Here is a 22567-nt window from a genome sequence, read left to right as displayed (position 1 = left end):
GTTGGGCCTGTATACACTGGAGTTTAGAAGAATGAGAGGTGATCTTATTGAAACATAGCCTGAGGGGACTAGAAGGGGTAGATGCTGGGAGGATGTTTCCCCTTGTGGGAAAGACTAGAACTAGGGACCACAGTTTAAAAATATGGGGTCTCCTGTTTAAGACAGAGATGAGGAGAAATTTTTTATCTGACGGTCATGAGTTTGTGGAACACCCTTCCCAGAGAGCGGTGGAGGCAGGGTCATTGAATATTTTTAAGGCTGAGTTAGATAAATTCCAGATTAACAAGGTAGACGAGAAAGAAGGGTTGAGGTCACAATCAGATCAGCCATGATTTTATCAAATGGCCGATCAGGCTCGAGGGGCCGAATAGCCTACTCCTACTCTTAATTTGTATGAAAGATTGCACACTCAATGTCTGGTTTCTTTGTGACCAGCAGTACAGTATCATGAAGTAAATACTCACTTTTCTGGTAGCTGCCATACCTTCATTTTATGCAGTCTACATGCCATCACACTTTCAACCAGAAAGGCAAGTGTCAGGGTGGATCCTAGGAGATTACAGGGAGCGAAGCTAAGCACCCCTAAAATGAGATGTATTTCTGACACTACTGTAATTCTGAGGGCACACTTCAGATGCCTGGATTGCTCTGGGGACATCCTACACTTTGAGGGCAATTAGGGATGGGCAATAAATGCTGGCCTCGCCAGCGATGCCCACATCCTGTGAACAAATTAAAAAAAAACTCCAGCTGGGGTGTTGTGGATTGTGGTGGTATGCTGCACAACTTCATCTTAGAAAGAGGCCTCATCATGGAGGTCCTGGGGAAGGAAAACCCTGAAGGGGCATCGGGCAAGTAAACAGCAGCATGAAGACCCTGCAGAGGAGAACCTCACGCAAGTAACAATCACCACTATATCAGCGTACTTATGAACGATTGCCAGCGTTACATCAGCTCATGCCAGGAACAGGAGCAGACTCTCAGAGAATGCCAAGCTCTTGTGTAAGAGGACACTGATTAAAGATAGGCTTTATTACAAGTTCTCTGCATACATTCACCTCTCTAAGGTCCAGGTGAGATAGTCCAGCTGCTCATGTGTGTAGACTCAGTCACTGCTCTCCTCAAACGAGCCGAGGAAGCAAACAAACAGTCACTCCACCAGAGGGGATCTTTGCTAAACACGTGCAAGAGCTCACGCACAACCTCTGCAGGTCTGGCTCAGGTTACACAGCCCTGTGAATCCTATTTATACTTCTGGGTTCCTTTTGTATTTCTCGTAGGCGAATTCCTCGGTGTGAGCTCGGTCATTGCACACAGCAATGAAGTCGATTTCCAGCTGGAATGGCCCATTCACTTTGTCACCCAGCGTGAAGCCGATCGTGTTGATCTGTAACAAACCAAAACATTTTAGGGTGGTGTCCGGGACCCTGTGTACTCTGCTCAGTTTATCCCAGAAAGCCGCCTGTATCGGGCAATTGGCACTGACCATGTCATTACCATTAGTGTCAATTACAAAGGCGCTGCTTAAACTGTATTGAGTGCACTGGCTATTTTGCACATTTCAAGTAGGTGTTTGGGGGCATTTGCCCTGCAGCACTGGTCTAATAAACATTGGTTAAAAAAAGGAATCTAGTTGAGTATCTTCTTTGGAGAACTCAAGACAATCAGACCAACTGTCCTCAGCAGATATATTTCCTTCGTTGAACCATCCCCTTATTAAATGTTAATTTCTGAGACATCTGCTGACTGGCACACTCCAAGGTCCAGGAGCACATGCTGCGGGACGCACTGAGGCGAGGTGCAGCCAACACAAAGGCTCTATGGGGAAAGGCCACCGTGTAAAGCCACCCCACCTTAGATTGTAAAGCACATATTAGAAAATAAGTAGTTCTAAAATTGTAACACTGTGTATTCAATCAGTACTGTATTGCTTTGAACTACTGTGCTGCATTTTGTGCACTCTATTTGAAGTGTGTGTAATTCTGACATTCTGAGACTTGGACTTGGGTGTACAGGGCACAATTTACAAATTGGCAGATGACACAAAATTTGGAAGTGTAGTAAACAGTGAGGAGAATGGTGATAGACTTCAAGAGGATATAGACAGGTTGGTGAAATAGGCGGACACGTGGCAGATGGAATTTAACGCAGAAAAATGCAACGTGATACATTTCGATAGGAAGAACGATGAGAGGCAATATAAAATAGAGGGCACAACTCTAAAAGGGGTACAGGAACAGAGATCTGAGGGTTTATGTGCACAAATCGTTGAAAGTGGCTAGGCAGGTTGATTTATTTGTTCATGGGATTTGGGCATCGCTGGCAAGGCCAGCATGTATTACCCATCCCTAATTGCCATTGAGAAGGTGGTGGTAAGCCATCTTCTTGAACTGCTGCAGTCCGTGTGGTGAAGGTTCTCCCACAGTGCTGTTAGGTTGAGAGTTCCAGGATTTTGACCCAGCAACAATGAAGGAACGGCGATATATTTCCAGGTCGGGATGGTGTGTGACTTGGAGGGAATGTGCAGGTGGTGGTGTTCCCATATGCATGCTGCCCTTGTCCTAGGTGGTAGAGGTCCCAGGTTTGGGAGGTGCTGTCGAAGAAGCCTTGGCAAGTTGCTGCTGTGCATCCTGTACATAGTACACACTGCAGCCATGGTGTGCCATTGGTGAAGGGGGTGAATGTTTAGGGTGGTGGATGGGGTGCCATTCAAGTAGGCTGCTTTGTCCTGGATGGTGTCGAGCTTCTTGAGTGTTGTTGGAACTGCACTCATCCAAGCAAGTGGAGAGTATTCCATCACACTCCTGACTTGTGCCTTGTAGATGGTGGAAAGGCTTTGAGGAGTCAGGAGGTTGAGTCACTCGTCACAGAATACCCAGCCTCTGACCTGCTCTTGTGGCCAGTGTTTATGTGGCTGGTCCAGTTAAGTTTCTGGTCAATGGTGATCCCCAGGATGTTGATGGTGGGGGATTTGGCAATGGTAATGCCGTTGAATGTCAAGGCGAGGTGGTTAGACTCTCTCTTGTTGCAGATGGTCATTGCCTGGCATGAATGTTAGTTGCCACTTATCAGCCCAAGCCTGGATGTTGTCCAGGTCTTGCTGCACGCGGATACGGAATGCATCATTATCTGAGGGGTTGTGAATGGAACTAAACACTGTGCAATCATCAGCGATCATCCCCATTTCTGACCTTATGATGGAGGGAAGGTCACTGATGAAGCAGCTGAAGATGGTTGGGCCTAGGACACTGCCCTGAGGAACTCCTGCAGCAATGTTCTGGGGCTGAGATGATTGGCCTCCCAACAACCAATACCATCTTCCTTTGTGCTACGAATGACTCCAGCCACTGGAGAGTTTTCCCCTCCAATTCCCATTGACTTCAATTTTACTAGGGCTCCTTGGTGCCACACTCGTTCAAATGCTGTCTTGATGTCAAGGGCAGTCACTCTCACCTCACCTCTTTTGTCCATGTTTGGACCAAGGCTGTAATGAGGTCTGGAGCCAAGTGGTCCTGGCGGTTGAGAAAGCGGTTAAAAAAGCATAAAGGGATCCTGGGCTTTACAAATAGAGGCATAGAGTACAAAAGCAAGGAAGTCACGATGAACCTTTATAAAACACTGGTTCCATCACAACTGGAGTATTGTGTCCAGTTCTGGGCACCGCACTTTAGGAAAGATGTAAAGGCCTTAGAGAGGGTGCAGAAAAAATTTACTAGAATGATTCCAGAGTTGAGGGACTTTAGTTACGTGGATAGACTGGAGAAGCTGGGGTTGTTATCCTTGGAACAGAGAAGGTTGAGAGGAGATTTGATAGAGGTATTAAAAATCATGAAGGGTCTAGACAGAGTAGATAGAGAGAAACTGTTCCCATTGGCGGAAGGGTCGAGAACCAGAGGACATAGATTTAAGGTGATTGGCAAAAGAACCAAAAGGTGACATGAAAAAAAACTTTGTTACGCAGCGAGTGGTTAGGATCTGGACTGCACTGCCCGAGGGAGTGGTGGAGGCAGATTCAATCGTGGCTTTTAAAAGGGAATTGGATAAGTACTTAAAAGGAAAAAATTTGCAGGGCTACGGGGATAGGGCAGGGGAGTGGGACTAACTGGATTGCTCTTGCATAGAGCCGGCGCGGACTCGATGGGCCAAATGGCCTCATGGCCTCCTCCTATGCTGTAACCTTTCTATGATTCACAAATGCGGCAGCGGTTCAGGGACTTTGAAATGGACCAGTGGCTTGAGTCAAAGTTGCTGAGATGCGTCACGATACTCTCTGCCGGCCCATAGAGCTTCGCAGTGTTCCTTACACTTATTAAAGAGGTGGCATTGGCATTATTTTGGGAGCTCACCTTAAAGTCTGTCAAAACTTATACCGGCCATCACGTATAGCAGGCAAATAGCATTCACACAAAGGCACCAGCTATAAGCAGTGTGGACTCTACTGAGTTAATAAGCTTTCACTGTGTTCAGAAATGATGAGCGACATCGCCAGGACCACAGAGGTTTGATCTCATGGTCTGTGCGAAGCTGGCTGAGATCAGCCACAATGGGGTGTTGGCAGGGGCGGGGGGGGGGGGGGGGGGGGAGGGGAGGAAGACAATAGATCTCAGTGCCCAGAGTTACAGAGATATGTGGGAAGTCATGGACACCACCGGTGTTCCTGGCGACCATGTGTGCAGGAAGTGTGTCCAGCTGTAGCTACTGGCTAACCCCATTTTGGAGCTGGAGCTGCGGGTAGATTCACTGTGGAGCATCCCCAATGCTGAGATTATCGTGGATAGCACGTTCAGTGAGGTGGTCACACCGCAGGTAAAGATTACGCCAGGCAAAGTAAAAGGACTAGGCAGGTAGAGCAGGAGTCCCCTGGAGCCATCTCCCTCTCACTCTCAAACAAACAGATATTCCGCTTTGGATATTGTTGGGGGAGATGGCTTAGTAGTGGAATGCAGCAAGAGCCAAGACCTTGGCACCACGAGCGACTCAGCTGCACAGGAGAGGAGGAAAAAGAATGGGAGAGCAATAGTGATAGGGGATTCCATCGTAAGGGGAACAGATAGGCGTTTCTGTGGCCGCAGACGTGACTCTAGGATGGTATATTGCCTCCCTGGTGCTAGGGTCAAGGATGTCACGGAGCGGCTGCAGGACATTCTGAAGGGGGAGGGTGAACAGCCAGAGGTCGTGGTCCATATCATAGAGTCATAGAGTTATACAGCACGGATAGAGGCCCTTCGGCCCATCGTGTCCGCGCCGGCCATCAGCCCTGTCTACTCTAATCCCATATTCCAGCATTTGGTCCGTAGCCTTGTATGCTATGGCATTTCAAGTGCTCATCCAAATGCTTCTGGAATGTTGTGAGGGTTCCTGCCTCCACAACCCTTTCAGGCAGTGAGTTCCAGACTCCAACCACCCTCTGGGTGAAAAAGTTCTTTCTCAAATCCCCTCTAAACCTCCCGCCTTTTACCTTGAATCTATGTCCCCTTGTTATAGAACCCTCAACAAAGGGAAAAAGCTCCTTAGTATCCATCCTATCTGTGCCCCTCATAATTTTGTACACCTCAATCATGTCACCCCTCAGCCTCCTCTGCTCCAAGGAAAACAAACCCAATCTTCCCAGTCTCTCTTCATAGCTGAAGCGCTCCAGCCCTGGTAACATCCTGGTGAATCTCCTCTGCACCCTCTCCAAAGCGATCACATCCTTCCTGTAGTGTGGCAACCAGAACTGCACACAGTACTCCAGCTGTGGCCTAACCAGTGTTTTATACAGCTCCATCATAACCTCCTTGCTCTTATATTCTATGCCTCGGCTAATAAAGGCAAGTATCCCATGTGCCTTCTTTACCACCTTATCTACCTGTTCCGCCGCCTTCAGGGATCTGTGAACTTGCACACCAAGATCCCTCTGACCCTCTGTCTTGCCTAGGGTCCTCCCATTCATTGTGTATTCCCTTGCCTTGTTAGTCCCTCCAAAGTGCATCACCTCGCACTTTTCCGGGTTAAATTCCATTTGCCACTGTTCCGCCCATCTGACCAACCCATCTATATCGTCCTGCAGACTGAGGCTATCCTCCTCGCTATTTACCACTCTACCAATTTTTGTATCATCAGCGAATTTACTGATCATACCTTTTACATTCATATCCAAGTCATTAATGTAGACCATAAACAGCAAGGGACCCAGCACCGATCCCTGTGGTACCCCACTGGCCACAGGCTTCCAGTCACAAAAACAACCTTCGACCATCACCCTCTGCCTTCTGCCACTAAGCCAGTTTTGTATCCAAAGTGCCAAGGCACCCTGGATTCCATGGGCTCGTACCTTCTTGACCAGTCTCCTGTGGGGGACTTTATCGAAGGCCTTACTGAAATCCATGTATACCACATCCACTGCATTACCCTCATCCACACGCCTAGTCACCCCCTCAAAAAATTCAATCAAATTAGTCAGACATGATCTTCCCTTGACAAAGCCATGTTGACTATCCCTGATTAATCCTTGCTTCTCCAAGTGGAGACTAATTTTGTCCTTCAGAATTTTTTCCAATAATTTTCCTACCACTGATGTTAGGCTCACTGGCCTGTAGTTCCCCGGTTTTTCCCTACTCCCCTTCTTGAATAATGGTATTACATTAGCGGTTCTCCAGTCCTCTGGCACATCCCCTGTGGCCAGAGAGGTTCTGAATATATGTGTCAGAGCCCCCGCAATCTCCTCCTTTGCCTCACACAGTAGCCTGGGATACATTTCGTCCGGGCCTGGGGATTTATCCATTTTTAGGCCTGCTAAAACCGCAAATACCTCCCCCCGCTCGATGTTAATATGTTCGAGTATATCACAGTCCCCCTGCCGTATTTCTATGTCTACATCGTCCTTCTCCATAGTGAAAACAGATGCAAAAAATTCATTTAGAACCCCTCCTACATCTGCCGGCTCCACACACAGATTGCCATTTTTGTCCCTAATGGGCCCTATTTTTCCCTAGTCATCCTCTTACCCTTAATATACTTATAAAACATCTTAGGATTTTCCTTTATTTTGCTCGCCAGTGTTATTTCATGGCCCCTCCTTGATCTCCTAATTTCTTTTTTAAGTATCCCCCTGCACTTTTTGTACTCCTCTAGGGCTTCCTCTGTCTTTAGCCTTTTGTATCTGCCAAAAGCCCTCCTTTTTTTCCTAATCGGTACCAACGACATCAGTAACAACATGAGTCCTGCAAGCAGAATATAGGGAGTTAGGAAATAAATTAAAAAGCAGGACCTCTAAGGTAGTAATCTCAGGATTACTCCCAGTGCCACGTGCTAGCGAGAGCAGAAATAGGAGAATAGACCAGATGAATGCGAGACTTGAGAGATGGTGTAGGAGGGAGGGGTTTAAATTCCTGAGGCATTGGGACTGATTCTGGGGAAGGCGGGACCAGTACAAGCTGGACGGGTTGCACCCAAGCAGAACCGGGACCAATATCCTCGTGGGGCATTTGCTAGTTCTGTTGGGGAGGGTTTAAACTAGTATGGTAGGGGGATGGGAACCAAAAGGCAGGTACAGATAAGACAAATTCAGACTCGGAAACGGGAAGTAGAAAAACAGTTAGTGACATAGTTAGCGACTCAAAGGCAAAAGCAGCAAAGGTTAACTAGTGTTCAGCACAGGAATTTGACTGGGTTAAAGGGTATATACTTCAATGCAAGGAGTATTACAAACAAAGCAGATGAGCTAAGGGCACACAGACACATGGCAGCATATCATTGCTATAATGGAAACCTGGCTTAGAGGGGGATAATTGGCAGCTCAATATCCCTGGATATAGAGTTTTCAGGCAGGATAGAGTGGGTGATAAAAAAGGAGGGGGGGGGGGGGGTAGCATTATTGGTTAAAGAATCAATTACAGTTGTGAGAAGGGATGATATGTTAAATGGATCATCAATCGAGGCCATATGTTTGAGCTAAGAAATAAAAAAGGGGCATTCACACTACTAGGGGTGTACTATAGACCCCCGAATAGTGAAAGGGAGATAGAAGAACAAATATGTAGGCAAATTTCTGAGTGCAAAAATAAGAGGGAAAAATAGTATCAACTGGGATTCAAACAGTGTGAGGGGCATAGAGGGCGCAAGATTCTTGATCGCTGTCCAGGAGAACGTTTTTAGCCAGTACGTGACAAGCCCAGCAAGAGGGGATGTGATTCTAGATTTAGTCCTGGGAAATGAAGATGGGCAAGTGGGTGAAGTGACAGTAGGTGACCATATTGGGGATAGTGACCACTATTCAGTTAGTTTTAGCATTATGGAAAAGGACAGAGTTAAATCAAGAGTAAATGTTTTAAATTGGGGGAAGGCAAATTTTTACAGAACTAAGAGGTGATCTAGCAGAAGTGGACTGGGAACAACTATTTGGAGAAAATCAGTGGCAAGCCAGTGGGAGGCACTAAAAAGTGAAATTCTACAGGTACAATGCAGACACGTCTCCTCAAAGAAAAAGGGTGGCACTGCCAAATTTGGAGCCCCCTGGTTGTCTAGAAGTATACGGGGCAAGATAAAGCAGAAAAAGAAAGCTTATGACTGTCACAGAAAACTAAATACTGCAGAAAGCCTAGAGGAGTATAGAAAGTACAGGGATGACTTAAAAAAGAAAATAAGGAAAGCAAAGAGAAGGCATGAAAAAAATATTAGCTAGTAAGATTAAAGAAACCCCAAAGGTGTTTTATCAGTACATTAAGAACAAGAGGATAGCTAAGGAAAAGGTGAGACCTATCAGGAATGATAAGGGTAACTTGTGTGTAGAAGCAGAGGATGTGGGTAGGGTTTTAAATGAATATTTTGTCTCCATATTCACAAGGGAAAGGGATGATCCAGACGTAGTAGTTAAAGAGGAGAGGTGTGAAATATTGGATAAGGTAAACATAACGAGAGGGGAAGTACTAGAGGGACTGGAATCCTTGAAAGTTGATAAGTCACCAGGGCCGGATGGATTATTTCCTAGGCTATTGAAGGAAACCAGGGAGGAAATAGCGGATGCTCTGAGGATCATTTTCCAATCCTCACCAGATACAGGGGAGGTACCGGAGGACTGGAAGACTGCAAACATAGTACCATTGTTTAAAAAGGGTACGAGGGAAAGGCCGAACAATTATAGGCCGGTCAGTCTTACCTCGGTGGTGGGCAAACTATTAGTTTATCCTATCTCTCAGTATTGATTCTGTCACTTGGAAAGGCATGGTTTAATCAGGGGTAGTCAGCATGGATTTGTTCAGGGAAGGTCCTGCCTTACAAATCTGATTAAATTCTTTGAGGAAGTGACAAGGAGGATTGATCAGGGTAAGGCAGTGGATGTTGTCTACATGGATTTTAGTAAGGCATTTGATAAGGTCCCACATGGCAGACTGGTCAGAAAAGTAAAAGCCCATGGGATACAGGGAAATGTGGCGAATTGGCTCAGTAACAGGAAACAAAGGGTAAAAGTCAATGGATGTCTTTGCGAATGGAAATCCATTCCCAGTGATGTGTCACAGGGCTCAGTGCTGGGTCCCTTGCTGCTTGTGGTATATATTAATGATTTGGACTTGAATGTAGGGGGGCATGATTGGCAAATTTGCAAACGACACAAAAATTGGCCGTGTAGTTGATTGTGAAGAGGATAGCTGTAGACTCCAAGAAGATATCAATGGGTTGGTGGAGTGGGCGGAAAAGTGGCAAATGGAGTTCAACCCGGAGAAGTGTGAGGTAATGCACTTAGGGAGGGCAAACAGTAAAAGGGAATACACAGTAAATGGGAATATATTGAGAGGGGTAGAGAAAGTGTGAGACCTTGGAGTGCATGTGCACAGGTCCCTGAAGGTGGCAGTACAGGTAGATAAGGTTGTGAAGAAGGCATACAGAATGCTCTCCGTTATTAGCCGAGGTATAGAATACAAAAGTAAGGATGTAATGATGGAACTGTATAAAACGCTGGTAAGGCCACAGCTGGAGTATTGTGCGCAGTTTTGGTCACCACATTACAGGAAGGACGTAATTGCTCTGGAGGGTGCAGAGAAGATTTACAAGAATGTTGCCAGGGCTTGAAAATTGCAGCTATGAGGAGAGATTGGATAGGCTGGGGTTGTTTTGCTTGGAGCAGAGGAGGCTGAGGGGAGACTTGATTGAGGTGTACAAAATTATGAGGGGCCCAGATAGAGTAGACAGGAAGTACCTGTTTCCCCTAGCGGAGAGTTCAAGAACTAGAGGACATAGATTTAAGCTGATTGGTGGAAGGATTAGAGGGGACATAAGGAAAAACTTTTTTACCCAGAGGGTGGTGGGTGTATGGAATTCGCTGCCCGGATTGGTGGTAGATGCAGGGACCCTCAACTCTTAAAAAGTACCTGGACCTGCACTAAAGTGCTGTAAGCTGCAGGGCTACGGACCGGGTGCTGGAAGGTGGGATTAGAATGGGCACCTGGTTGTTCTTCGAGCCGGCACGGACACGATGTGACGAATGGCCCCTTCCTGTGCTGTATCTTTTTTATGGTTCTATGGTTCGTAAGAAACTCAGCCTGGGTTCCTGCTCCTCATGGCTGTCCTGTGACTCCTGCTGCAGAGTGTACACATATGTTGTAGAGTGAGGGAGAGATGGGCTGTGTTGCCCTCCACACTGAAATATCCCACTGACACTGTTTCAGCTCAAACACGAAGACCGAGTTAGGCCTACAAAACCGAGTAGGCATTTCCAGGACAGGAGGGGAGCAAACTGGACCTCTTGTTGGTTTCAAACAAGTGCTTCCAGCCAGTCCTGCATCCTGTGCACACGTGCTACAACCCATGAAAAACTGCATCGCCCTGTGCTCATCCCACCTGCCTGAACTACCAACAGTGACATCCAACACAAGGGGAAGTCCCGCTGATCATTGGCACGATTGTCTGAGCAGAACGGGGGTCCTGTTAAAACACTCCAGCCGGTGGTGCAGTTCAGTGAAGGTCTCCTACCTTGTCCAGCCACAATGGATGCTGGTTATCCTGGATTCGACCCCGACTGGACAGAAAGAACTTGGAGAATGGAATCTGGAAAAGAAGCACAAGAATCAGAGATTTAAAAGGATTGCTTTGACCTTCGAGATGAAGTGAGAGCAGGTAGAGACCGAGAGATTCTCAGAGAGACAACCCTGGTACAAAAAACACCATAGGTTGGCCACCTACAGCAGGGCAGACGCAGATCATTCATGACCCATCCAACCCAGGCAGGGAGAGAACCACCCCCGCCCCTTCTTCAGGTAGTGCAGGAGTCCTCTGAGGGCAACTCGCTCTCTCAATTCTGAATACTGATGGGGGAAGACTGTTCCTCTGGGGAAATGCAGCCAAGACCGTAGCACCGTCAAAAGCAAAATACTGCGGATGCTGGAAATCTGAAATAAAAACAGAAAATGCTGCCAAAGCTCAGCCAGTGAGGCAACATCTGTGGAGAAACATAGAAAATAGGAGCAGGAGTAGGCCATCCAGCTCTTCGAGCCTGCTCCGCCATTCAATATGATCATGGCTGATCCTCCAACTCAATACCATATTCCCGCTCTCTCCCCATACCTTTTGATGCCATATCTAGCTCCTTCTTAAGTATATTCAGTGACTTGGCCTCCACAGCCTTCTGTGGTAGAGAATTCCACAGGTTCACCATCCTCTGAGTGAAGAAATTTCTCCTCATCTCAGTCCTAAATGTACTACCCCGTATCCTGAGACTGTGACTCCTCGTTCTGGACCCCCCAGCAAGGGGAAACATCCTCCCTGCATCCAGTCTGTCTAGCCCTGTCAGAATCTTGTGAGTTTCAATGAGATCCCCTCTCATTCTTCTAAACTCTAGTGAATACAGCGAAAGAAACAGTTAACCATTAAGGTGAAGACCTTTCATCAGAACTGGAAGAATTTCTATTTTTATTACCATAGCACCATGGGTGGCTCAGCTGTACAGGGAAGGGGGGGGTGGGGGAGGAGAAAGGTCAGCAGAGCAATAGTGATAGGAGATTCTATAGTTAGGGGTACAGACAGGTGTTTTTGCGGCCGCAGTCATGATTCCAGGATGATACGTTGCCTCCCTGGTGCCAGGGTCAAGGATGTCACCAATGACATAAGTAGAAAGAGGGATGAGGTCCTGCAGGCAGATTTTAAGAAGTTAAGAAAGAGATTAACAAGCAGGACCTCAAAAGGCATCCTCCCGATATCCCCACCATCACAGAAGCCAGTCTTCAGCCAATTCGATTCACTCCACGTGATATCAAGAAACGGCTGAGTGCACTGGATACAGCAAAGACTATGGGCCCCGACAACATCCCAGCTGTAGCGCTGAAGTCTTGTGCTCCAGAACTAGCTGCGCCTCTAGCCAAGCTGTTCCAGTACAGCGACAACACTGGCATCTACCCGACAATGTGGAAAATTGCCCAGGTATGTCCAATCCGCAAAAAGCAGAACAAATCCAATCCGGCCAATTACCGCCCCATCAGTCTACTCTCAATCATCAGCAAAGTGATGGAAGGTGTCGTCGACAGTGCTATCAAGCGGCACTTACTCACCAATAACCTGCTCAACGATGCTCAGTTTGGGTTCCGCCAGGACCACTCGGCTCCAGACCTCATTACAGCCTTGGTCCAAACATGGACAAAAGAACTGAATTCCAGAGGTGAGGTGAGAGTGACTGCCCTTGACGTCAAGGCAGCATTTGACCGAGTGTGGCACCAAGGAGCCCTAGTAAAATTGAAGTCAACGGGAATCAGGGGGAAAACTCTCCAGTGGCTGGAGTCATACCTAGCACAAAGGAAGATGGTAGTGGTTGTTGGAGGCCAATCATCTCAGCCCCAGGACATTGCTGCAGGAGTTCCTCAGGGCAGTGTCCAAGGCCCAACCATCTTCAGCTGCTTCATCAATGACCTTCCCTCCATCATAAGGTCAGAAATGGGGATGTTCGCTGATGATTGCACGGTATTCTGTTCCATTCGCAACCCCTCAAATAATGAAGCAGTCCGTGCCCGCATGCAGCAAGACTTGGACAACATCCAGGCTTGGGTCATAAGTGGCAAGTAACATTCGCGCCAGACAAGTGCCAGGCAATGACCATCTCCAACAAGATGGTCCTCCCCTTGACATTCAACAGCATTACGATCGCCGAATCCCCCACCATCAACATCCTGGGGGTCACCATTGACCAGATACTTAACTGGACCAGCCACATAAATACTGTGGCTACAAGAGCAGGTCAGAGGCTGGGTATTCTGCGGCGAGTGACTCACCTCCTGACTCCCCAAAGCCTTTCCACCATCTACAAGGCACAAGTCAGGAGTGTGATGGAATACTCTCCACTTGCTTGGATGAGTGCAGCTCCAACAACACAAGAAGCTCAACACCATCCAGGACAAAGCAGCCTGCTTGATTGACACCCCATCCACCACCCTAAACATTCACACCCTTCACCACCGGCGCACAGCGGCTGCAGTGTGTACCATCCACAGGATGCACTGCAGCAACTCGCCAAGGCTTCTTCGACAGCACCTCCCAAACCCGCAACCTCTACCACCTAGAAGGACAAGAGCAGCAGACACATGGGAACACCACCACCTGCACGTTCCCCTCCAAGTCACACACCATCCCGACTTGGAAATATATCGCCGTTCCTTCATCGTCGCTGGGTCAAAATCCTGGAACTCCCTTCCCAACAGCACTGTGGGAGAACCTTCACCACACGGACTGCAACAGTTCAAGAAGGCGGCTCACCACGACCTTCTCAAGGGCAATTAGGGATGGGCAATAAATGCCGACCTCTCCAGCGACGCTCACATCCCATGAACAAATAAAAAAAATCTCCGGATCACTCCCTGTGCCACGCGCTAGTGAGTATAGAAATAGGAGAATGCGTGGCTGGAGAGATGGTGCAGGAGGGAGGGCTTTAGATTCCTGGGGTATTGGGACCAGTTCTGGGGAAGGTGGGACCTGAACAGGCCGGAGGGGATGCACCTCAACAGAACTGGGACCAGTGTCCTCAAGGGGAGTACATTGCTAGTGCTGGGTGGGGGGGTTAAACTAATTTGGCAGGGGATTGGGCACCAGGATGTAGCATTGGACAGGAGAAACAAGGGGCACAAAGAATTGGGAGAGAAACATAGCACTAGAAGATGGAATAGTACAGTATTCGGTGGGATCAGACTAAGAGAGTACAAGTCGAAGATCGGTTTATAGTGCATATGTAGAAACGCACGAAGCCTGGTAAACAAGGTTGGTGAGCTCCAGGCGCAAATAGCCACATGGGAATATGATGTCGTGGCGATAATGGAGACCTGACTCAAAAAAGGACAGGATTGGGTACTAAATATTCCTGGATACAAGGTGTTCAGGAAAGACAGGGAAGGAAGGAAAAGTAAGGTGGCAGTGTTGATTAAGGAGAATATTGTAGTGCTGGAGAGAGAGGATGTCCTGGAGTGATCAAGGACAGAATCTATTTGGTTCGTTAAACAATAGAGGTGCCATTACACTACTGGGTGTATTGTATAGGCCACCAACTGGTGGAAAGGATATAGAGGAGCAAATTTCCAGAGAAATTACAGAGAGGTGCAAAAGCCATAGAGTAGTGATAACAGGGGTCTTCAACCATCCTAATATAGATTGGGATAGTGATAATAAGGGGCAAAGAGGGGGAGGAATTTTTGAAGTGTGTTCAGGAGAACTTTCTTGACCAGTACATTTCCAGCCCAACGAGGAAGGAGGCATTGCTGGATTTGGTTCTGAGAAGTGAAGTGGGCCAAATGGAGCAAGTGTCAGTGGGGGAACAGCGATCATAGTATCATAAGGTTTAGAATAGCTATGGAAAAGGACATGGACCACTCTAAAGTAAAAATGCTCAATTGGAGGGCCAATTACAATGGGATGAGAACAGATCTGGCCTGGGTAAATTGGAATCAAAGATTGGCAGGCATAACTGTAATTGAACAATAGGCGGCCTTTAAGGAGGAGATGGTTCGGGTACAATCTCGGTACATTCCCATGAGGGGAAAAGGTAGGGCAACCAAAGCCAGAGCTCCCTGGATGACAAAAGAGAGAGAGAGTAAGATGAAGCAGAAAAAAGGGGCGTATGACAGATGTCAGGTTGATAATACAAGCGAGAGCCAGACTGAATATAGAAAGTTTAGAGGGGAAGTGAAAAAGGAAATCAGAGGGGCAAAGAGAGAGTATGAGAATAGACTGGCGGCCAACATAAAAGGGAATCCAAAAGTTTTCTACAGGCATATAAATAGTAAACGGGTAGTAAGAGGAGGGGTGGGGCCGATCAGGGACCAAAAAGGAGATTGACTCATGGAGGCAGAGGGTATGGCCGAGGTACCAAATGAATACTTTGCATCTGTCTTAAAGGAAGAAGATGCTGCCAGAGTCTCAGTAAGAGAAGATGTAAGTGAGATACTGGATGGTCTAAAAATTGATAGAGGTACTAGAAAGGCTGGCTATACTTAAAGTAGATAAGTCACCCGGTCCGATAGGATGCATTCTAGGTTGTTGAGGTAGAAATTGCAGAGATACTGGCCATAATCTTCCAATCATCCTTAAATATAGGGGTGGTGCCAGAGGATCGGAGAATTGCAAATGTTACACCCTTGTTCAAAAAAGGGTGCAAGGATAAACCCAACAACTACAGGCCAGTCAGTTTAACCTCAGTGGTGGAGAAACTTTTGAAAACGATAATCTGGGACAGAATTAGCAATCACTTGGACAAGTGTAGGTTGATTAGGGAAAGCCAGCATGAATTTGTTAAAGGCAAATCATGGTTAACCAACTTGATACAGTTTTTTTTGATGAGGTAACAGAGGGGGTAGATGAGGGCAATGCAGTTGATGTGGTGTATATGGATTTTCAAAAGGCGTTTGATAAAGTGCCGTGTAATGGGCTTCAATCTTGATGACAAGCCTATGGAATAAAAGGGGCAGTGGCAGTATGGATACAGAATTGGCTATAAGTAACAGGAAACAAAGAGTAGTGGTGAAAGGTTGTTTTTCGGACTGGAGGATGGTATACAGTGGTGTTCCCCAGGGGTATAGGTACTAGGACCACTGCTTTTCTTGATATATATTAAAGACTTGGATGAACAGGGCACAATTTCTAAATTTGCAGATGACACAAAACTTGGAAGGGTAGTAAACAGTGAGGAGGATAGTGATAGACTTCAAGGGGATATAGATAGGCTGGTGAAATGGGCAGACATGTGGCAGATGAAATTTAACGCAGAAAAGTGCACGGTGATACATTTCGGTAGGAAGAACGAGGAGAGGCAAATATAAACTAGAGGGCACAACGCTAAAAGGAGTACAGGAACAGAGAGATCTGGGGGTATATGTGCACAAATCGTTGGAAGTGGCAGGGCAGGTTGAGAAAGCGGTTAAAAAAGCACACAGGATCCTGGGCTTTATAAATAGAGGCATAGAGTACAAAAGCAAGGAAGTCACGATGAACCTTTATAAAACACTGGTTCGGCCACAACTGGAGTATTGTGTAAAAATCTGGGCAGCTCACTTTAGGAAGGATATGAAGGCCTTAGAAAGGGTGCAGAAGAAATTTACTAGAATGATTCCAAGGATGAGGGACTTCAGTTACGTGGATAGACTGGAGAAGTCGGGTTGTTCTCCTTGGAACAGAGAAGGTTGAGAGATTTGATCGAGGTGTTCAAAATCATGAAGGGTCTAGACAGAGTAGATAGAGAGAAACTGTTCCCATTGGCTGAAGGATCAAGAACCAGAGGACATAGATTTAAGGTGATTGGCAAAAGAACCAAAGGTGACATGAGAAAAAACTTTTTTACACTGCGAGTGGTTAGGATCTGGAACGCACTACCTGAGGGTGGTGGAGGCAGATTCAATCATGGCCTTCAAATACCTGAGAAAGGAAAAATTTGCTGGGCTACGGGGATAGGGCAGGGGAGTGTGATTAGCTGGATTACTCTTGCACAGACTCGATGGGCTGAATGGCCTCCTTCTGTGCTGTAACCTTACTATGATTCTGTGATTCTCCCAGCCCTGCCCTTCCTCCCAATCAGTTACTCATTGTCTTTACCGAGCTCGGGACACTCCAGGTTTGACACACATGGAATGATTGATTCTGTGAATATCAGCTGAAGTGGTGACTGACTTTTTTTTATTCGTTCATAGGATGTGGGCATCGCTGGCAAGGCCAGCATTTATTGCCCAATCCTAATTGCCCTTAAGAAGGTGGTGGTGAGCCGCCTTCTTGAACCGCTGCAGTCCGTGTGGTGAAGGTTCTCCCACAGTGCTGTTAGGAAGGGAGTTCCAGGATTTTGACCCAGCGACGATGAAGGAACAGCGATACATTTACAAGTCGGGATGGTGTGTGACTTGGAGGGGAAAGTGCAGGTGGTGTTGTTCCCATGTGCCTGCTGCCCTTACTCTATGCGGTAGAGGTCACGGGTTTGGGAGGTGCTGTCGAAGAAGCCTTGGCGAGTTGCTGCAGTGCATCCTGTGGATGGTGCACACTGCAGCCACAGTGTGGCGGTGGTGAAGGGAGTGAATGTTTGGGTTGGTGGATGGGGTGCCAATCAAGCGGACTGCTTTGTCCTGGATGGTGTCGAGCTTCTTGAGTGTTGTTGGAGCTGCACTCATCCAGGCAAGTGGAGAGTGTTCCATCACACTCCTGACTTGTGCCTTGTAGATGGCGGAAAGGCTTGGGGGAGTCAGGAGGTGAGTCACTCGCCGCAGAATACCCAGCCTCTGACCTGCTCTTATAGCCACATATTTATATGGCTGGTCCAGTTAAGTTTCTGGTCAATGGTGACCCCCCCCCCAGGATGTTGATGGTGGGGGATTCAGCGATGGTAATGCCGTTGAATGTCATGGGGAGGTGGTAAGACTCTCTCTTATTGGAGATGGGCATTGCCTGGCACAAATGTTACTTGCCACTTATGAGCCCAAGCCTGGATGTTGTTCAGGTCTTGCTGCATGCGGGCACAGACTGCTTCATTATCTGAGGGGTTGCGAATGGAACTGAACACTGTGCAATCATCAGCAAACATCCCCATTTTTGACCTTATGATGGAGGGAAGGTCATTGATGAAGCAGCTGAAGATGGTTGGGCCAAGAACACTGCCCTGGGGCTGAGATGATTGGCCTCCAACAACCACTACCATTTTTCTTTCTGCTAGATATGACTCCAGCCAGTGAAGAGTTTTCTCCCTAATTCCCATTGACTTCAATTTCACTGGGGCTCCTTGGTGCCTTGGACAGTTGCTGCCTTGATGTCAAGGGCAGTTACTCTCACTTCACCTCTGGAATTCAGCTCTTTCGTCCATGTTTGGACCAAGGCTGTAATGAGATCTGGAGCCTAGTGGTGCTGGCGGAACCCAAACTGAGCATCGGTGAGCAGGTTATTGGTGAGTAAGTGCTGCTTGATAGCACTGTCGACGACACCTTCCATCACTTTGGTGATTTTTGAGAGTAGACTGATGGGGCGGTAATTGGCCAAATTGGATTTTCCTGCTTTGTGTATATGACATACCTGGGCAATTTTCCACATTGTCGGTTAGATGCCAGTGTTGTAGCTGAACTGGAACAGCTTGGCTAGAGGCGCGGCTAGTTCCGGAGCACAAGGCTTCAGCACTACAGCTGGGATGTTGTCAGGGCCCATAGCCTTTGTTGTATCCAGTGCACTCAGCTGTTTCTTGATATCACGTGGAATGAATCGAATTAGCTGAAGACTGGCTTCCGTGATGGTGGGGATATCGGAAGGAGGCCAAAATGGATCATTCACTTGGCACCCACAGCCTCTAAATCCCAGAGCAGCTGCAGCGATTACGCAGTGAGGGCAGCACCAGCTTTGGCCGTGAGGACTGCTGCAGTCCATCCTGTCAAAACACTCTCTGGGCTCACATAAAAGAAAGAACTTGCATTTATATTGCACCTTTCACAACCTCAGCCAATGAAGTACCTTTGAAATTTAGTCACTGTTGTAATGTAGGAAATGCAGCAGCCAATTTGCGCTCAGCAAGATTCCACAAACAGCAATGAGCTAATGACCAGATTAATTGAACCCACCACCTTCTGACTCGGAGTGGAGAGTGCCACCCACTGACCCACAGCTAACACATGGATGAAATTCCACTGGGGTCCAGCACCCACGGGAATAAATCCGGGCCTTCGGGTGAGATGGGGAGGAAGCAGGGGTGAAAGAATGTCCTACCTTCACATGCTGCCAGTAGGGGCCTCCCCGAGTGAACAGAAAATAATTGTAGAGGTCGTCCTTCTGATGGGTGAAGTACATGTCGGTGCTGACGTTGACCATCCAGGGACGGCCGTCCCCTCGGACACACAGATGCAGCGTGTTAAAGTTGGACAAGTCGTGGTGCTTCTTCAGGTCAAAGGCGCCCTGCAGCAGGGAGAGAATGAATTGAGAGACTGGAGGAAAGGCTCGGAGCACTGCCACTAGGATCTCCACGCACACTGCTAAATTATCAAAACGTGTCCGCAATAGCTGTGAAAAATACAACCTTCAATTATAGACTGGCCCCGGGGCGGGGGAGAATAGAGCGGTCCCCGGGGGTTGGGGGGGGTGTGGGGGGGAGGGGGGGGGGGGGGAAGAGAAGAGAGAGGGCCCCGGGGATTGGCTGGTGGGGTGGGGTGGGGTGGGGGGGGGGGGGGAAGAGAAGAGAAGAGAAGAGAGCGCGGGGTTGGGGGGGGGGGGGGGGAGAGAGAGCGGGGTTGGGGAGGGGAGGGGAAGAGAGAGCGGGGTTGGGGGGGGGAGGGGAAGAGAGCGCGGGGTTGGGGGGGGGGAGGGGAAGAGAGAGCGGGGTTGGGGGGGGGAGGGGAAGAGAGAGCGGGGTTGGGGGGGGGAGGGGAAGAGAGAGCGGGGTTGGGGGGGGGAGGGGAAGAGAGAGCGGGGTTGGGGGGGGGAGGGGAAGAGAGAGCGGGGTTGGGGGGGGAGGGGAAGAGAGAGCGGGGTTGGGGGGGGGGAGGGGAAGAGAGAGCGGGGTTGGGGGGGGGGAGGGGAAGAGAGAGCGGGGTTGGGGGGGGGGAGGGGAAGAGAGAGCGGGGTTGGGGGGGGAGGGGAAGAGAGAGCGGGGTTGGGGGGGGAGGGGAAGAGAGAGCGGGGTTGGGGGGGGGAGGGGAAGAGAGAGCGGGGTTGGGGGGGGAGGGGAAGAGAGAGCGGGGTTGGGGGGGGGAGGGGAAGAGAGAGCGGGGTTGGGGGGGGAGGGGAAGAGAGAGCGGGGTTGGGGGGGGGAGGGGAAGAGAGAGCGGGGTTGGGGGGGGGAGGGGAAGAGAGAGCGGGGTTGGGGGGGGGAGGGGAAGAGAGAGCGGGGTTGGGGGGGGGAGGGGAAGAGAGAGCGGGGTTGGGGGGGGGGAGGGGAAGAGAGAGCGGGGTTGGGGGGGGAGGGGAAGAGAGAGCGGGGTTGGGGGGGGAGGGGAAGAGAGAGCGGGGTTGGGGGGGGAGGGGAGAGAGAGCGGGGTTGGGGGGGGAGGGGAAGAGAGAGCGGGGTTGGGGGGGGAGGGGAAGAGAGAGCGGGGTTGGGGGGGGGAGGGGAAGAGAGCGGGGTTGGGGGGGGAGGGGAGAGAGAGCGGGGTTGGGGGGGAGGGGAGAGAGAGCGGGGTTGGGGGGAGGGGAGAGAGAGCGGGGTTGGGGGGGAGGGGAGAGAGAGCGGGTTGGGGGGGAGGGAGAGAGAGCGGGTTGGGGGGGAGGAGAGCGGGTTGGGGGGGGGGAGAGAGAGCGGGGTTGGGGGGGGGGGGGAAGAGAGAGCGGGGTTGGGGGGGGGGAAGAGAGAGCGGGGTTGGGGGGGGGGAAGAGAGAGCGGGGTTGGGGGGGGAAGAGAGAGCGGGTTGGGGGGGAGAGCGGGGGGGAAGAGAGCGGGGTTGGGGCGGGAAGAGAGAGCGGGGTTGGAGGGGGCGGGGGGGAAGAGAGAGCGGGGTTGGGGGGGAAGAGAGCGGGGTTGGGGGGAAGAGAGAGCGGGGTTGGGGGGGGAAGAGAGAGCGGGGTTGGGGGGGAAGAGAGAGCGGGGTTGGGGGGGAAGAGAGAGCGGGGTTGGGGGGGGAAGAGAGAGCGGGGTTGGGGGGGGAAGAGAGAGCGGGGTTGGGGGGGGAAGAGAGAGCGGGGTTGGGGGGGGGAAGAGAGAGCGGGGTTGGGGGGGGGAAGAGAGAGCGGGGTTGGGGGGGGGGAAGAGAGAGCGGGGTTGGGGGGGGGAAGAGAGAGCGGGGTTGGGGGGGGAAGAGAGAGCGGGGTTGGGGGGGGAAGAGAGAGCGGGGTTGGGGGGAGGGGGAAGAGAGAGCGGGGTTGGGGGGGGAAGAGAGAGCGGGTTGGGGGGAAGAGAGAGCGGGTTGGGGGGGGAAGAGAGAGCGGGGTTGGGGGGGGAAGAGAGAGCGGGGTTGGGGGGGGAAGAGAGAGCGGGGTTGGGGGGGAGAGAGAGCGGGTGGGGGGGAAGAGAGAGCGGGGTTGGGGGGGGAAGAGAGAGCGGGGTTGGGGGGGAAGAGAGAGCGGGGTTGGGGGGGAGAGAGAGCGGTTGGGGGGGGAAGAGAGAGCGGGGTTGGGGGGGGAAGAGAGAGCGGGGTTGGGGGGGAAGAGAGAGCGGGGTTGGGGGGGGAAGAGAGAGCGGGGTTGGGGGGGAAGAGAGAGCGGGGTTGGGGGGAAGAGAGAGCGGGGTGGGGGGGAAGAGAGCGGGGTTGGGGGGGAAGAGAGAGCGGGGTTGGGGGGGAAGAGAGAGCGGGGTTGGGGGGGGAAGAGAGAGCGGGTTGGGGGGAGAGAGCGGGGTTGGGGGGGAAGAGAGAGCGGGGTTGGGGGGGGAAGAGAGAGCGGGGTTGGGGGGGGAAGAGAGAGCGGGGTTGGGGGGGAAGAGAGAGCGGGGTTGGGGGGGGAAGAGAGAGCGGGTTGGGGGGGAGAGAGCGGGTTGGGGGGGAAGAGAGAGCGGGGTTGGGGGGGGAAGAGAGAGCGGGTTGGGGGGGGAAGAGAGAGCGGGGTTGGGGGGGGAAGAGAGAGCGGGGTTGGGGGGGAAGAGAGAGCGGGGTTGGGGGGGGAAGAGAGAGCGGGGTTGGGGGGGGAAGAGAGAGCGGGGGTTGGGGGGGAAGAGAGAGCGGGGTTGGGGGGGAAGAGAGAGCGGGGTTGGGGGGGAAGAGAGAGCGGGGGGGGGTTGAGAGAGGGGTGGGGGGAAGAGAGAGCGGGGTTGGGGGGGAAGAGAGAGCGGGGTTGGGGGGGGAAGAGAGAGCGGGGTTGGGAGGGGGGGGAGAGAGCGGGGTTGGGGGGGGAAGAGAGAGCGGGGTTGGGGGGGGAAGAGAGAGCGGGGTTGGGGGGGAAGAGAGAGCGGGGTTGGGGGGGGAAGAGAGAGCGGGGTTGGGGGGGGAAGAGAGAGCGGGGTTGGGGGGGAAGAGAGAGCGGGGTTGGGGGGGGGAAGAGAGAGCGGGGTTGGGGGGGGGGGAGAGAGAGCGGGGTTGGGGGGGGGGGGAGGGAGAGAGAGCGGGGTTGGGGGGAAGAGAGCGGGGTGGGGGGGAAGAGAGAGCGGGGTTGGGGGGGGGGGAAGAGAGAGCGGGGTTGGGGGGGGAAGAGAGAGCGGGGTTGGGGGGGGGAAGAGAGAGCAGGTGTTGGGGGGGGGAAGAAGAGA

General features: G+C 50.8%; 1 protein-coding gene across 1 annotated transcript in view; it reads right to left on the bottom strand.

The window, feature by feature from the left end:
• Nucleotides 1-22567, bottom strand: part of ndufaf1 (NADH:ubiquinone oxidoreductase complex assembly factor 1) — a gene marked incomplete at its 5' end in the record, with an annotated part of 36567 nt that overhangs the window by 12931 nt on the left and 1069 nt on the right. Inside the window, 3 exon segments of the mRNA XM_067991561.1 lie at nt 1059-1387; nt 10948-11022; nt 19168-19353. Coding sequence (XP_067847662.1) covers nt 1247-1387; nt 10948-11022; nt 19168-19353 — 402 coding nt within the window.

This window comes from Heptranchias perlo, chromosome 10 (assembly GCF_035084215.1).
Source record: "Heptranchias perlo isolate sHepPer1 chromosome 10, sHepPer1.hap1, whole genome shotgun sequence".
NCBI classification, from domain to species: domain Eukaryota; kingdom Metazoa; phylum Chordata; class Chondrichthyes; order Hexanchiformes; family Hexanchidae; genus Heptranchias; species Heptranchias perlo.
Note: the sequence above shows the minus strand (reverse complement) of the source record. Positions and strands in the feature narration are given on the sequence as shown.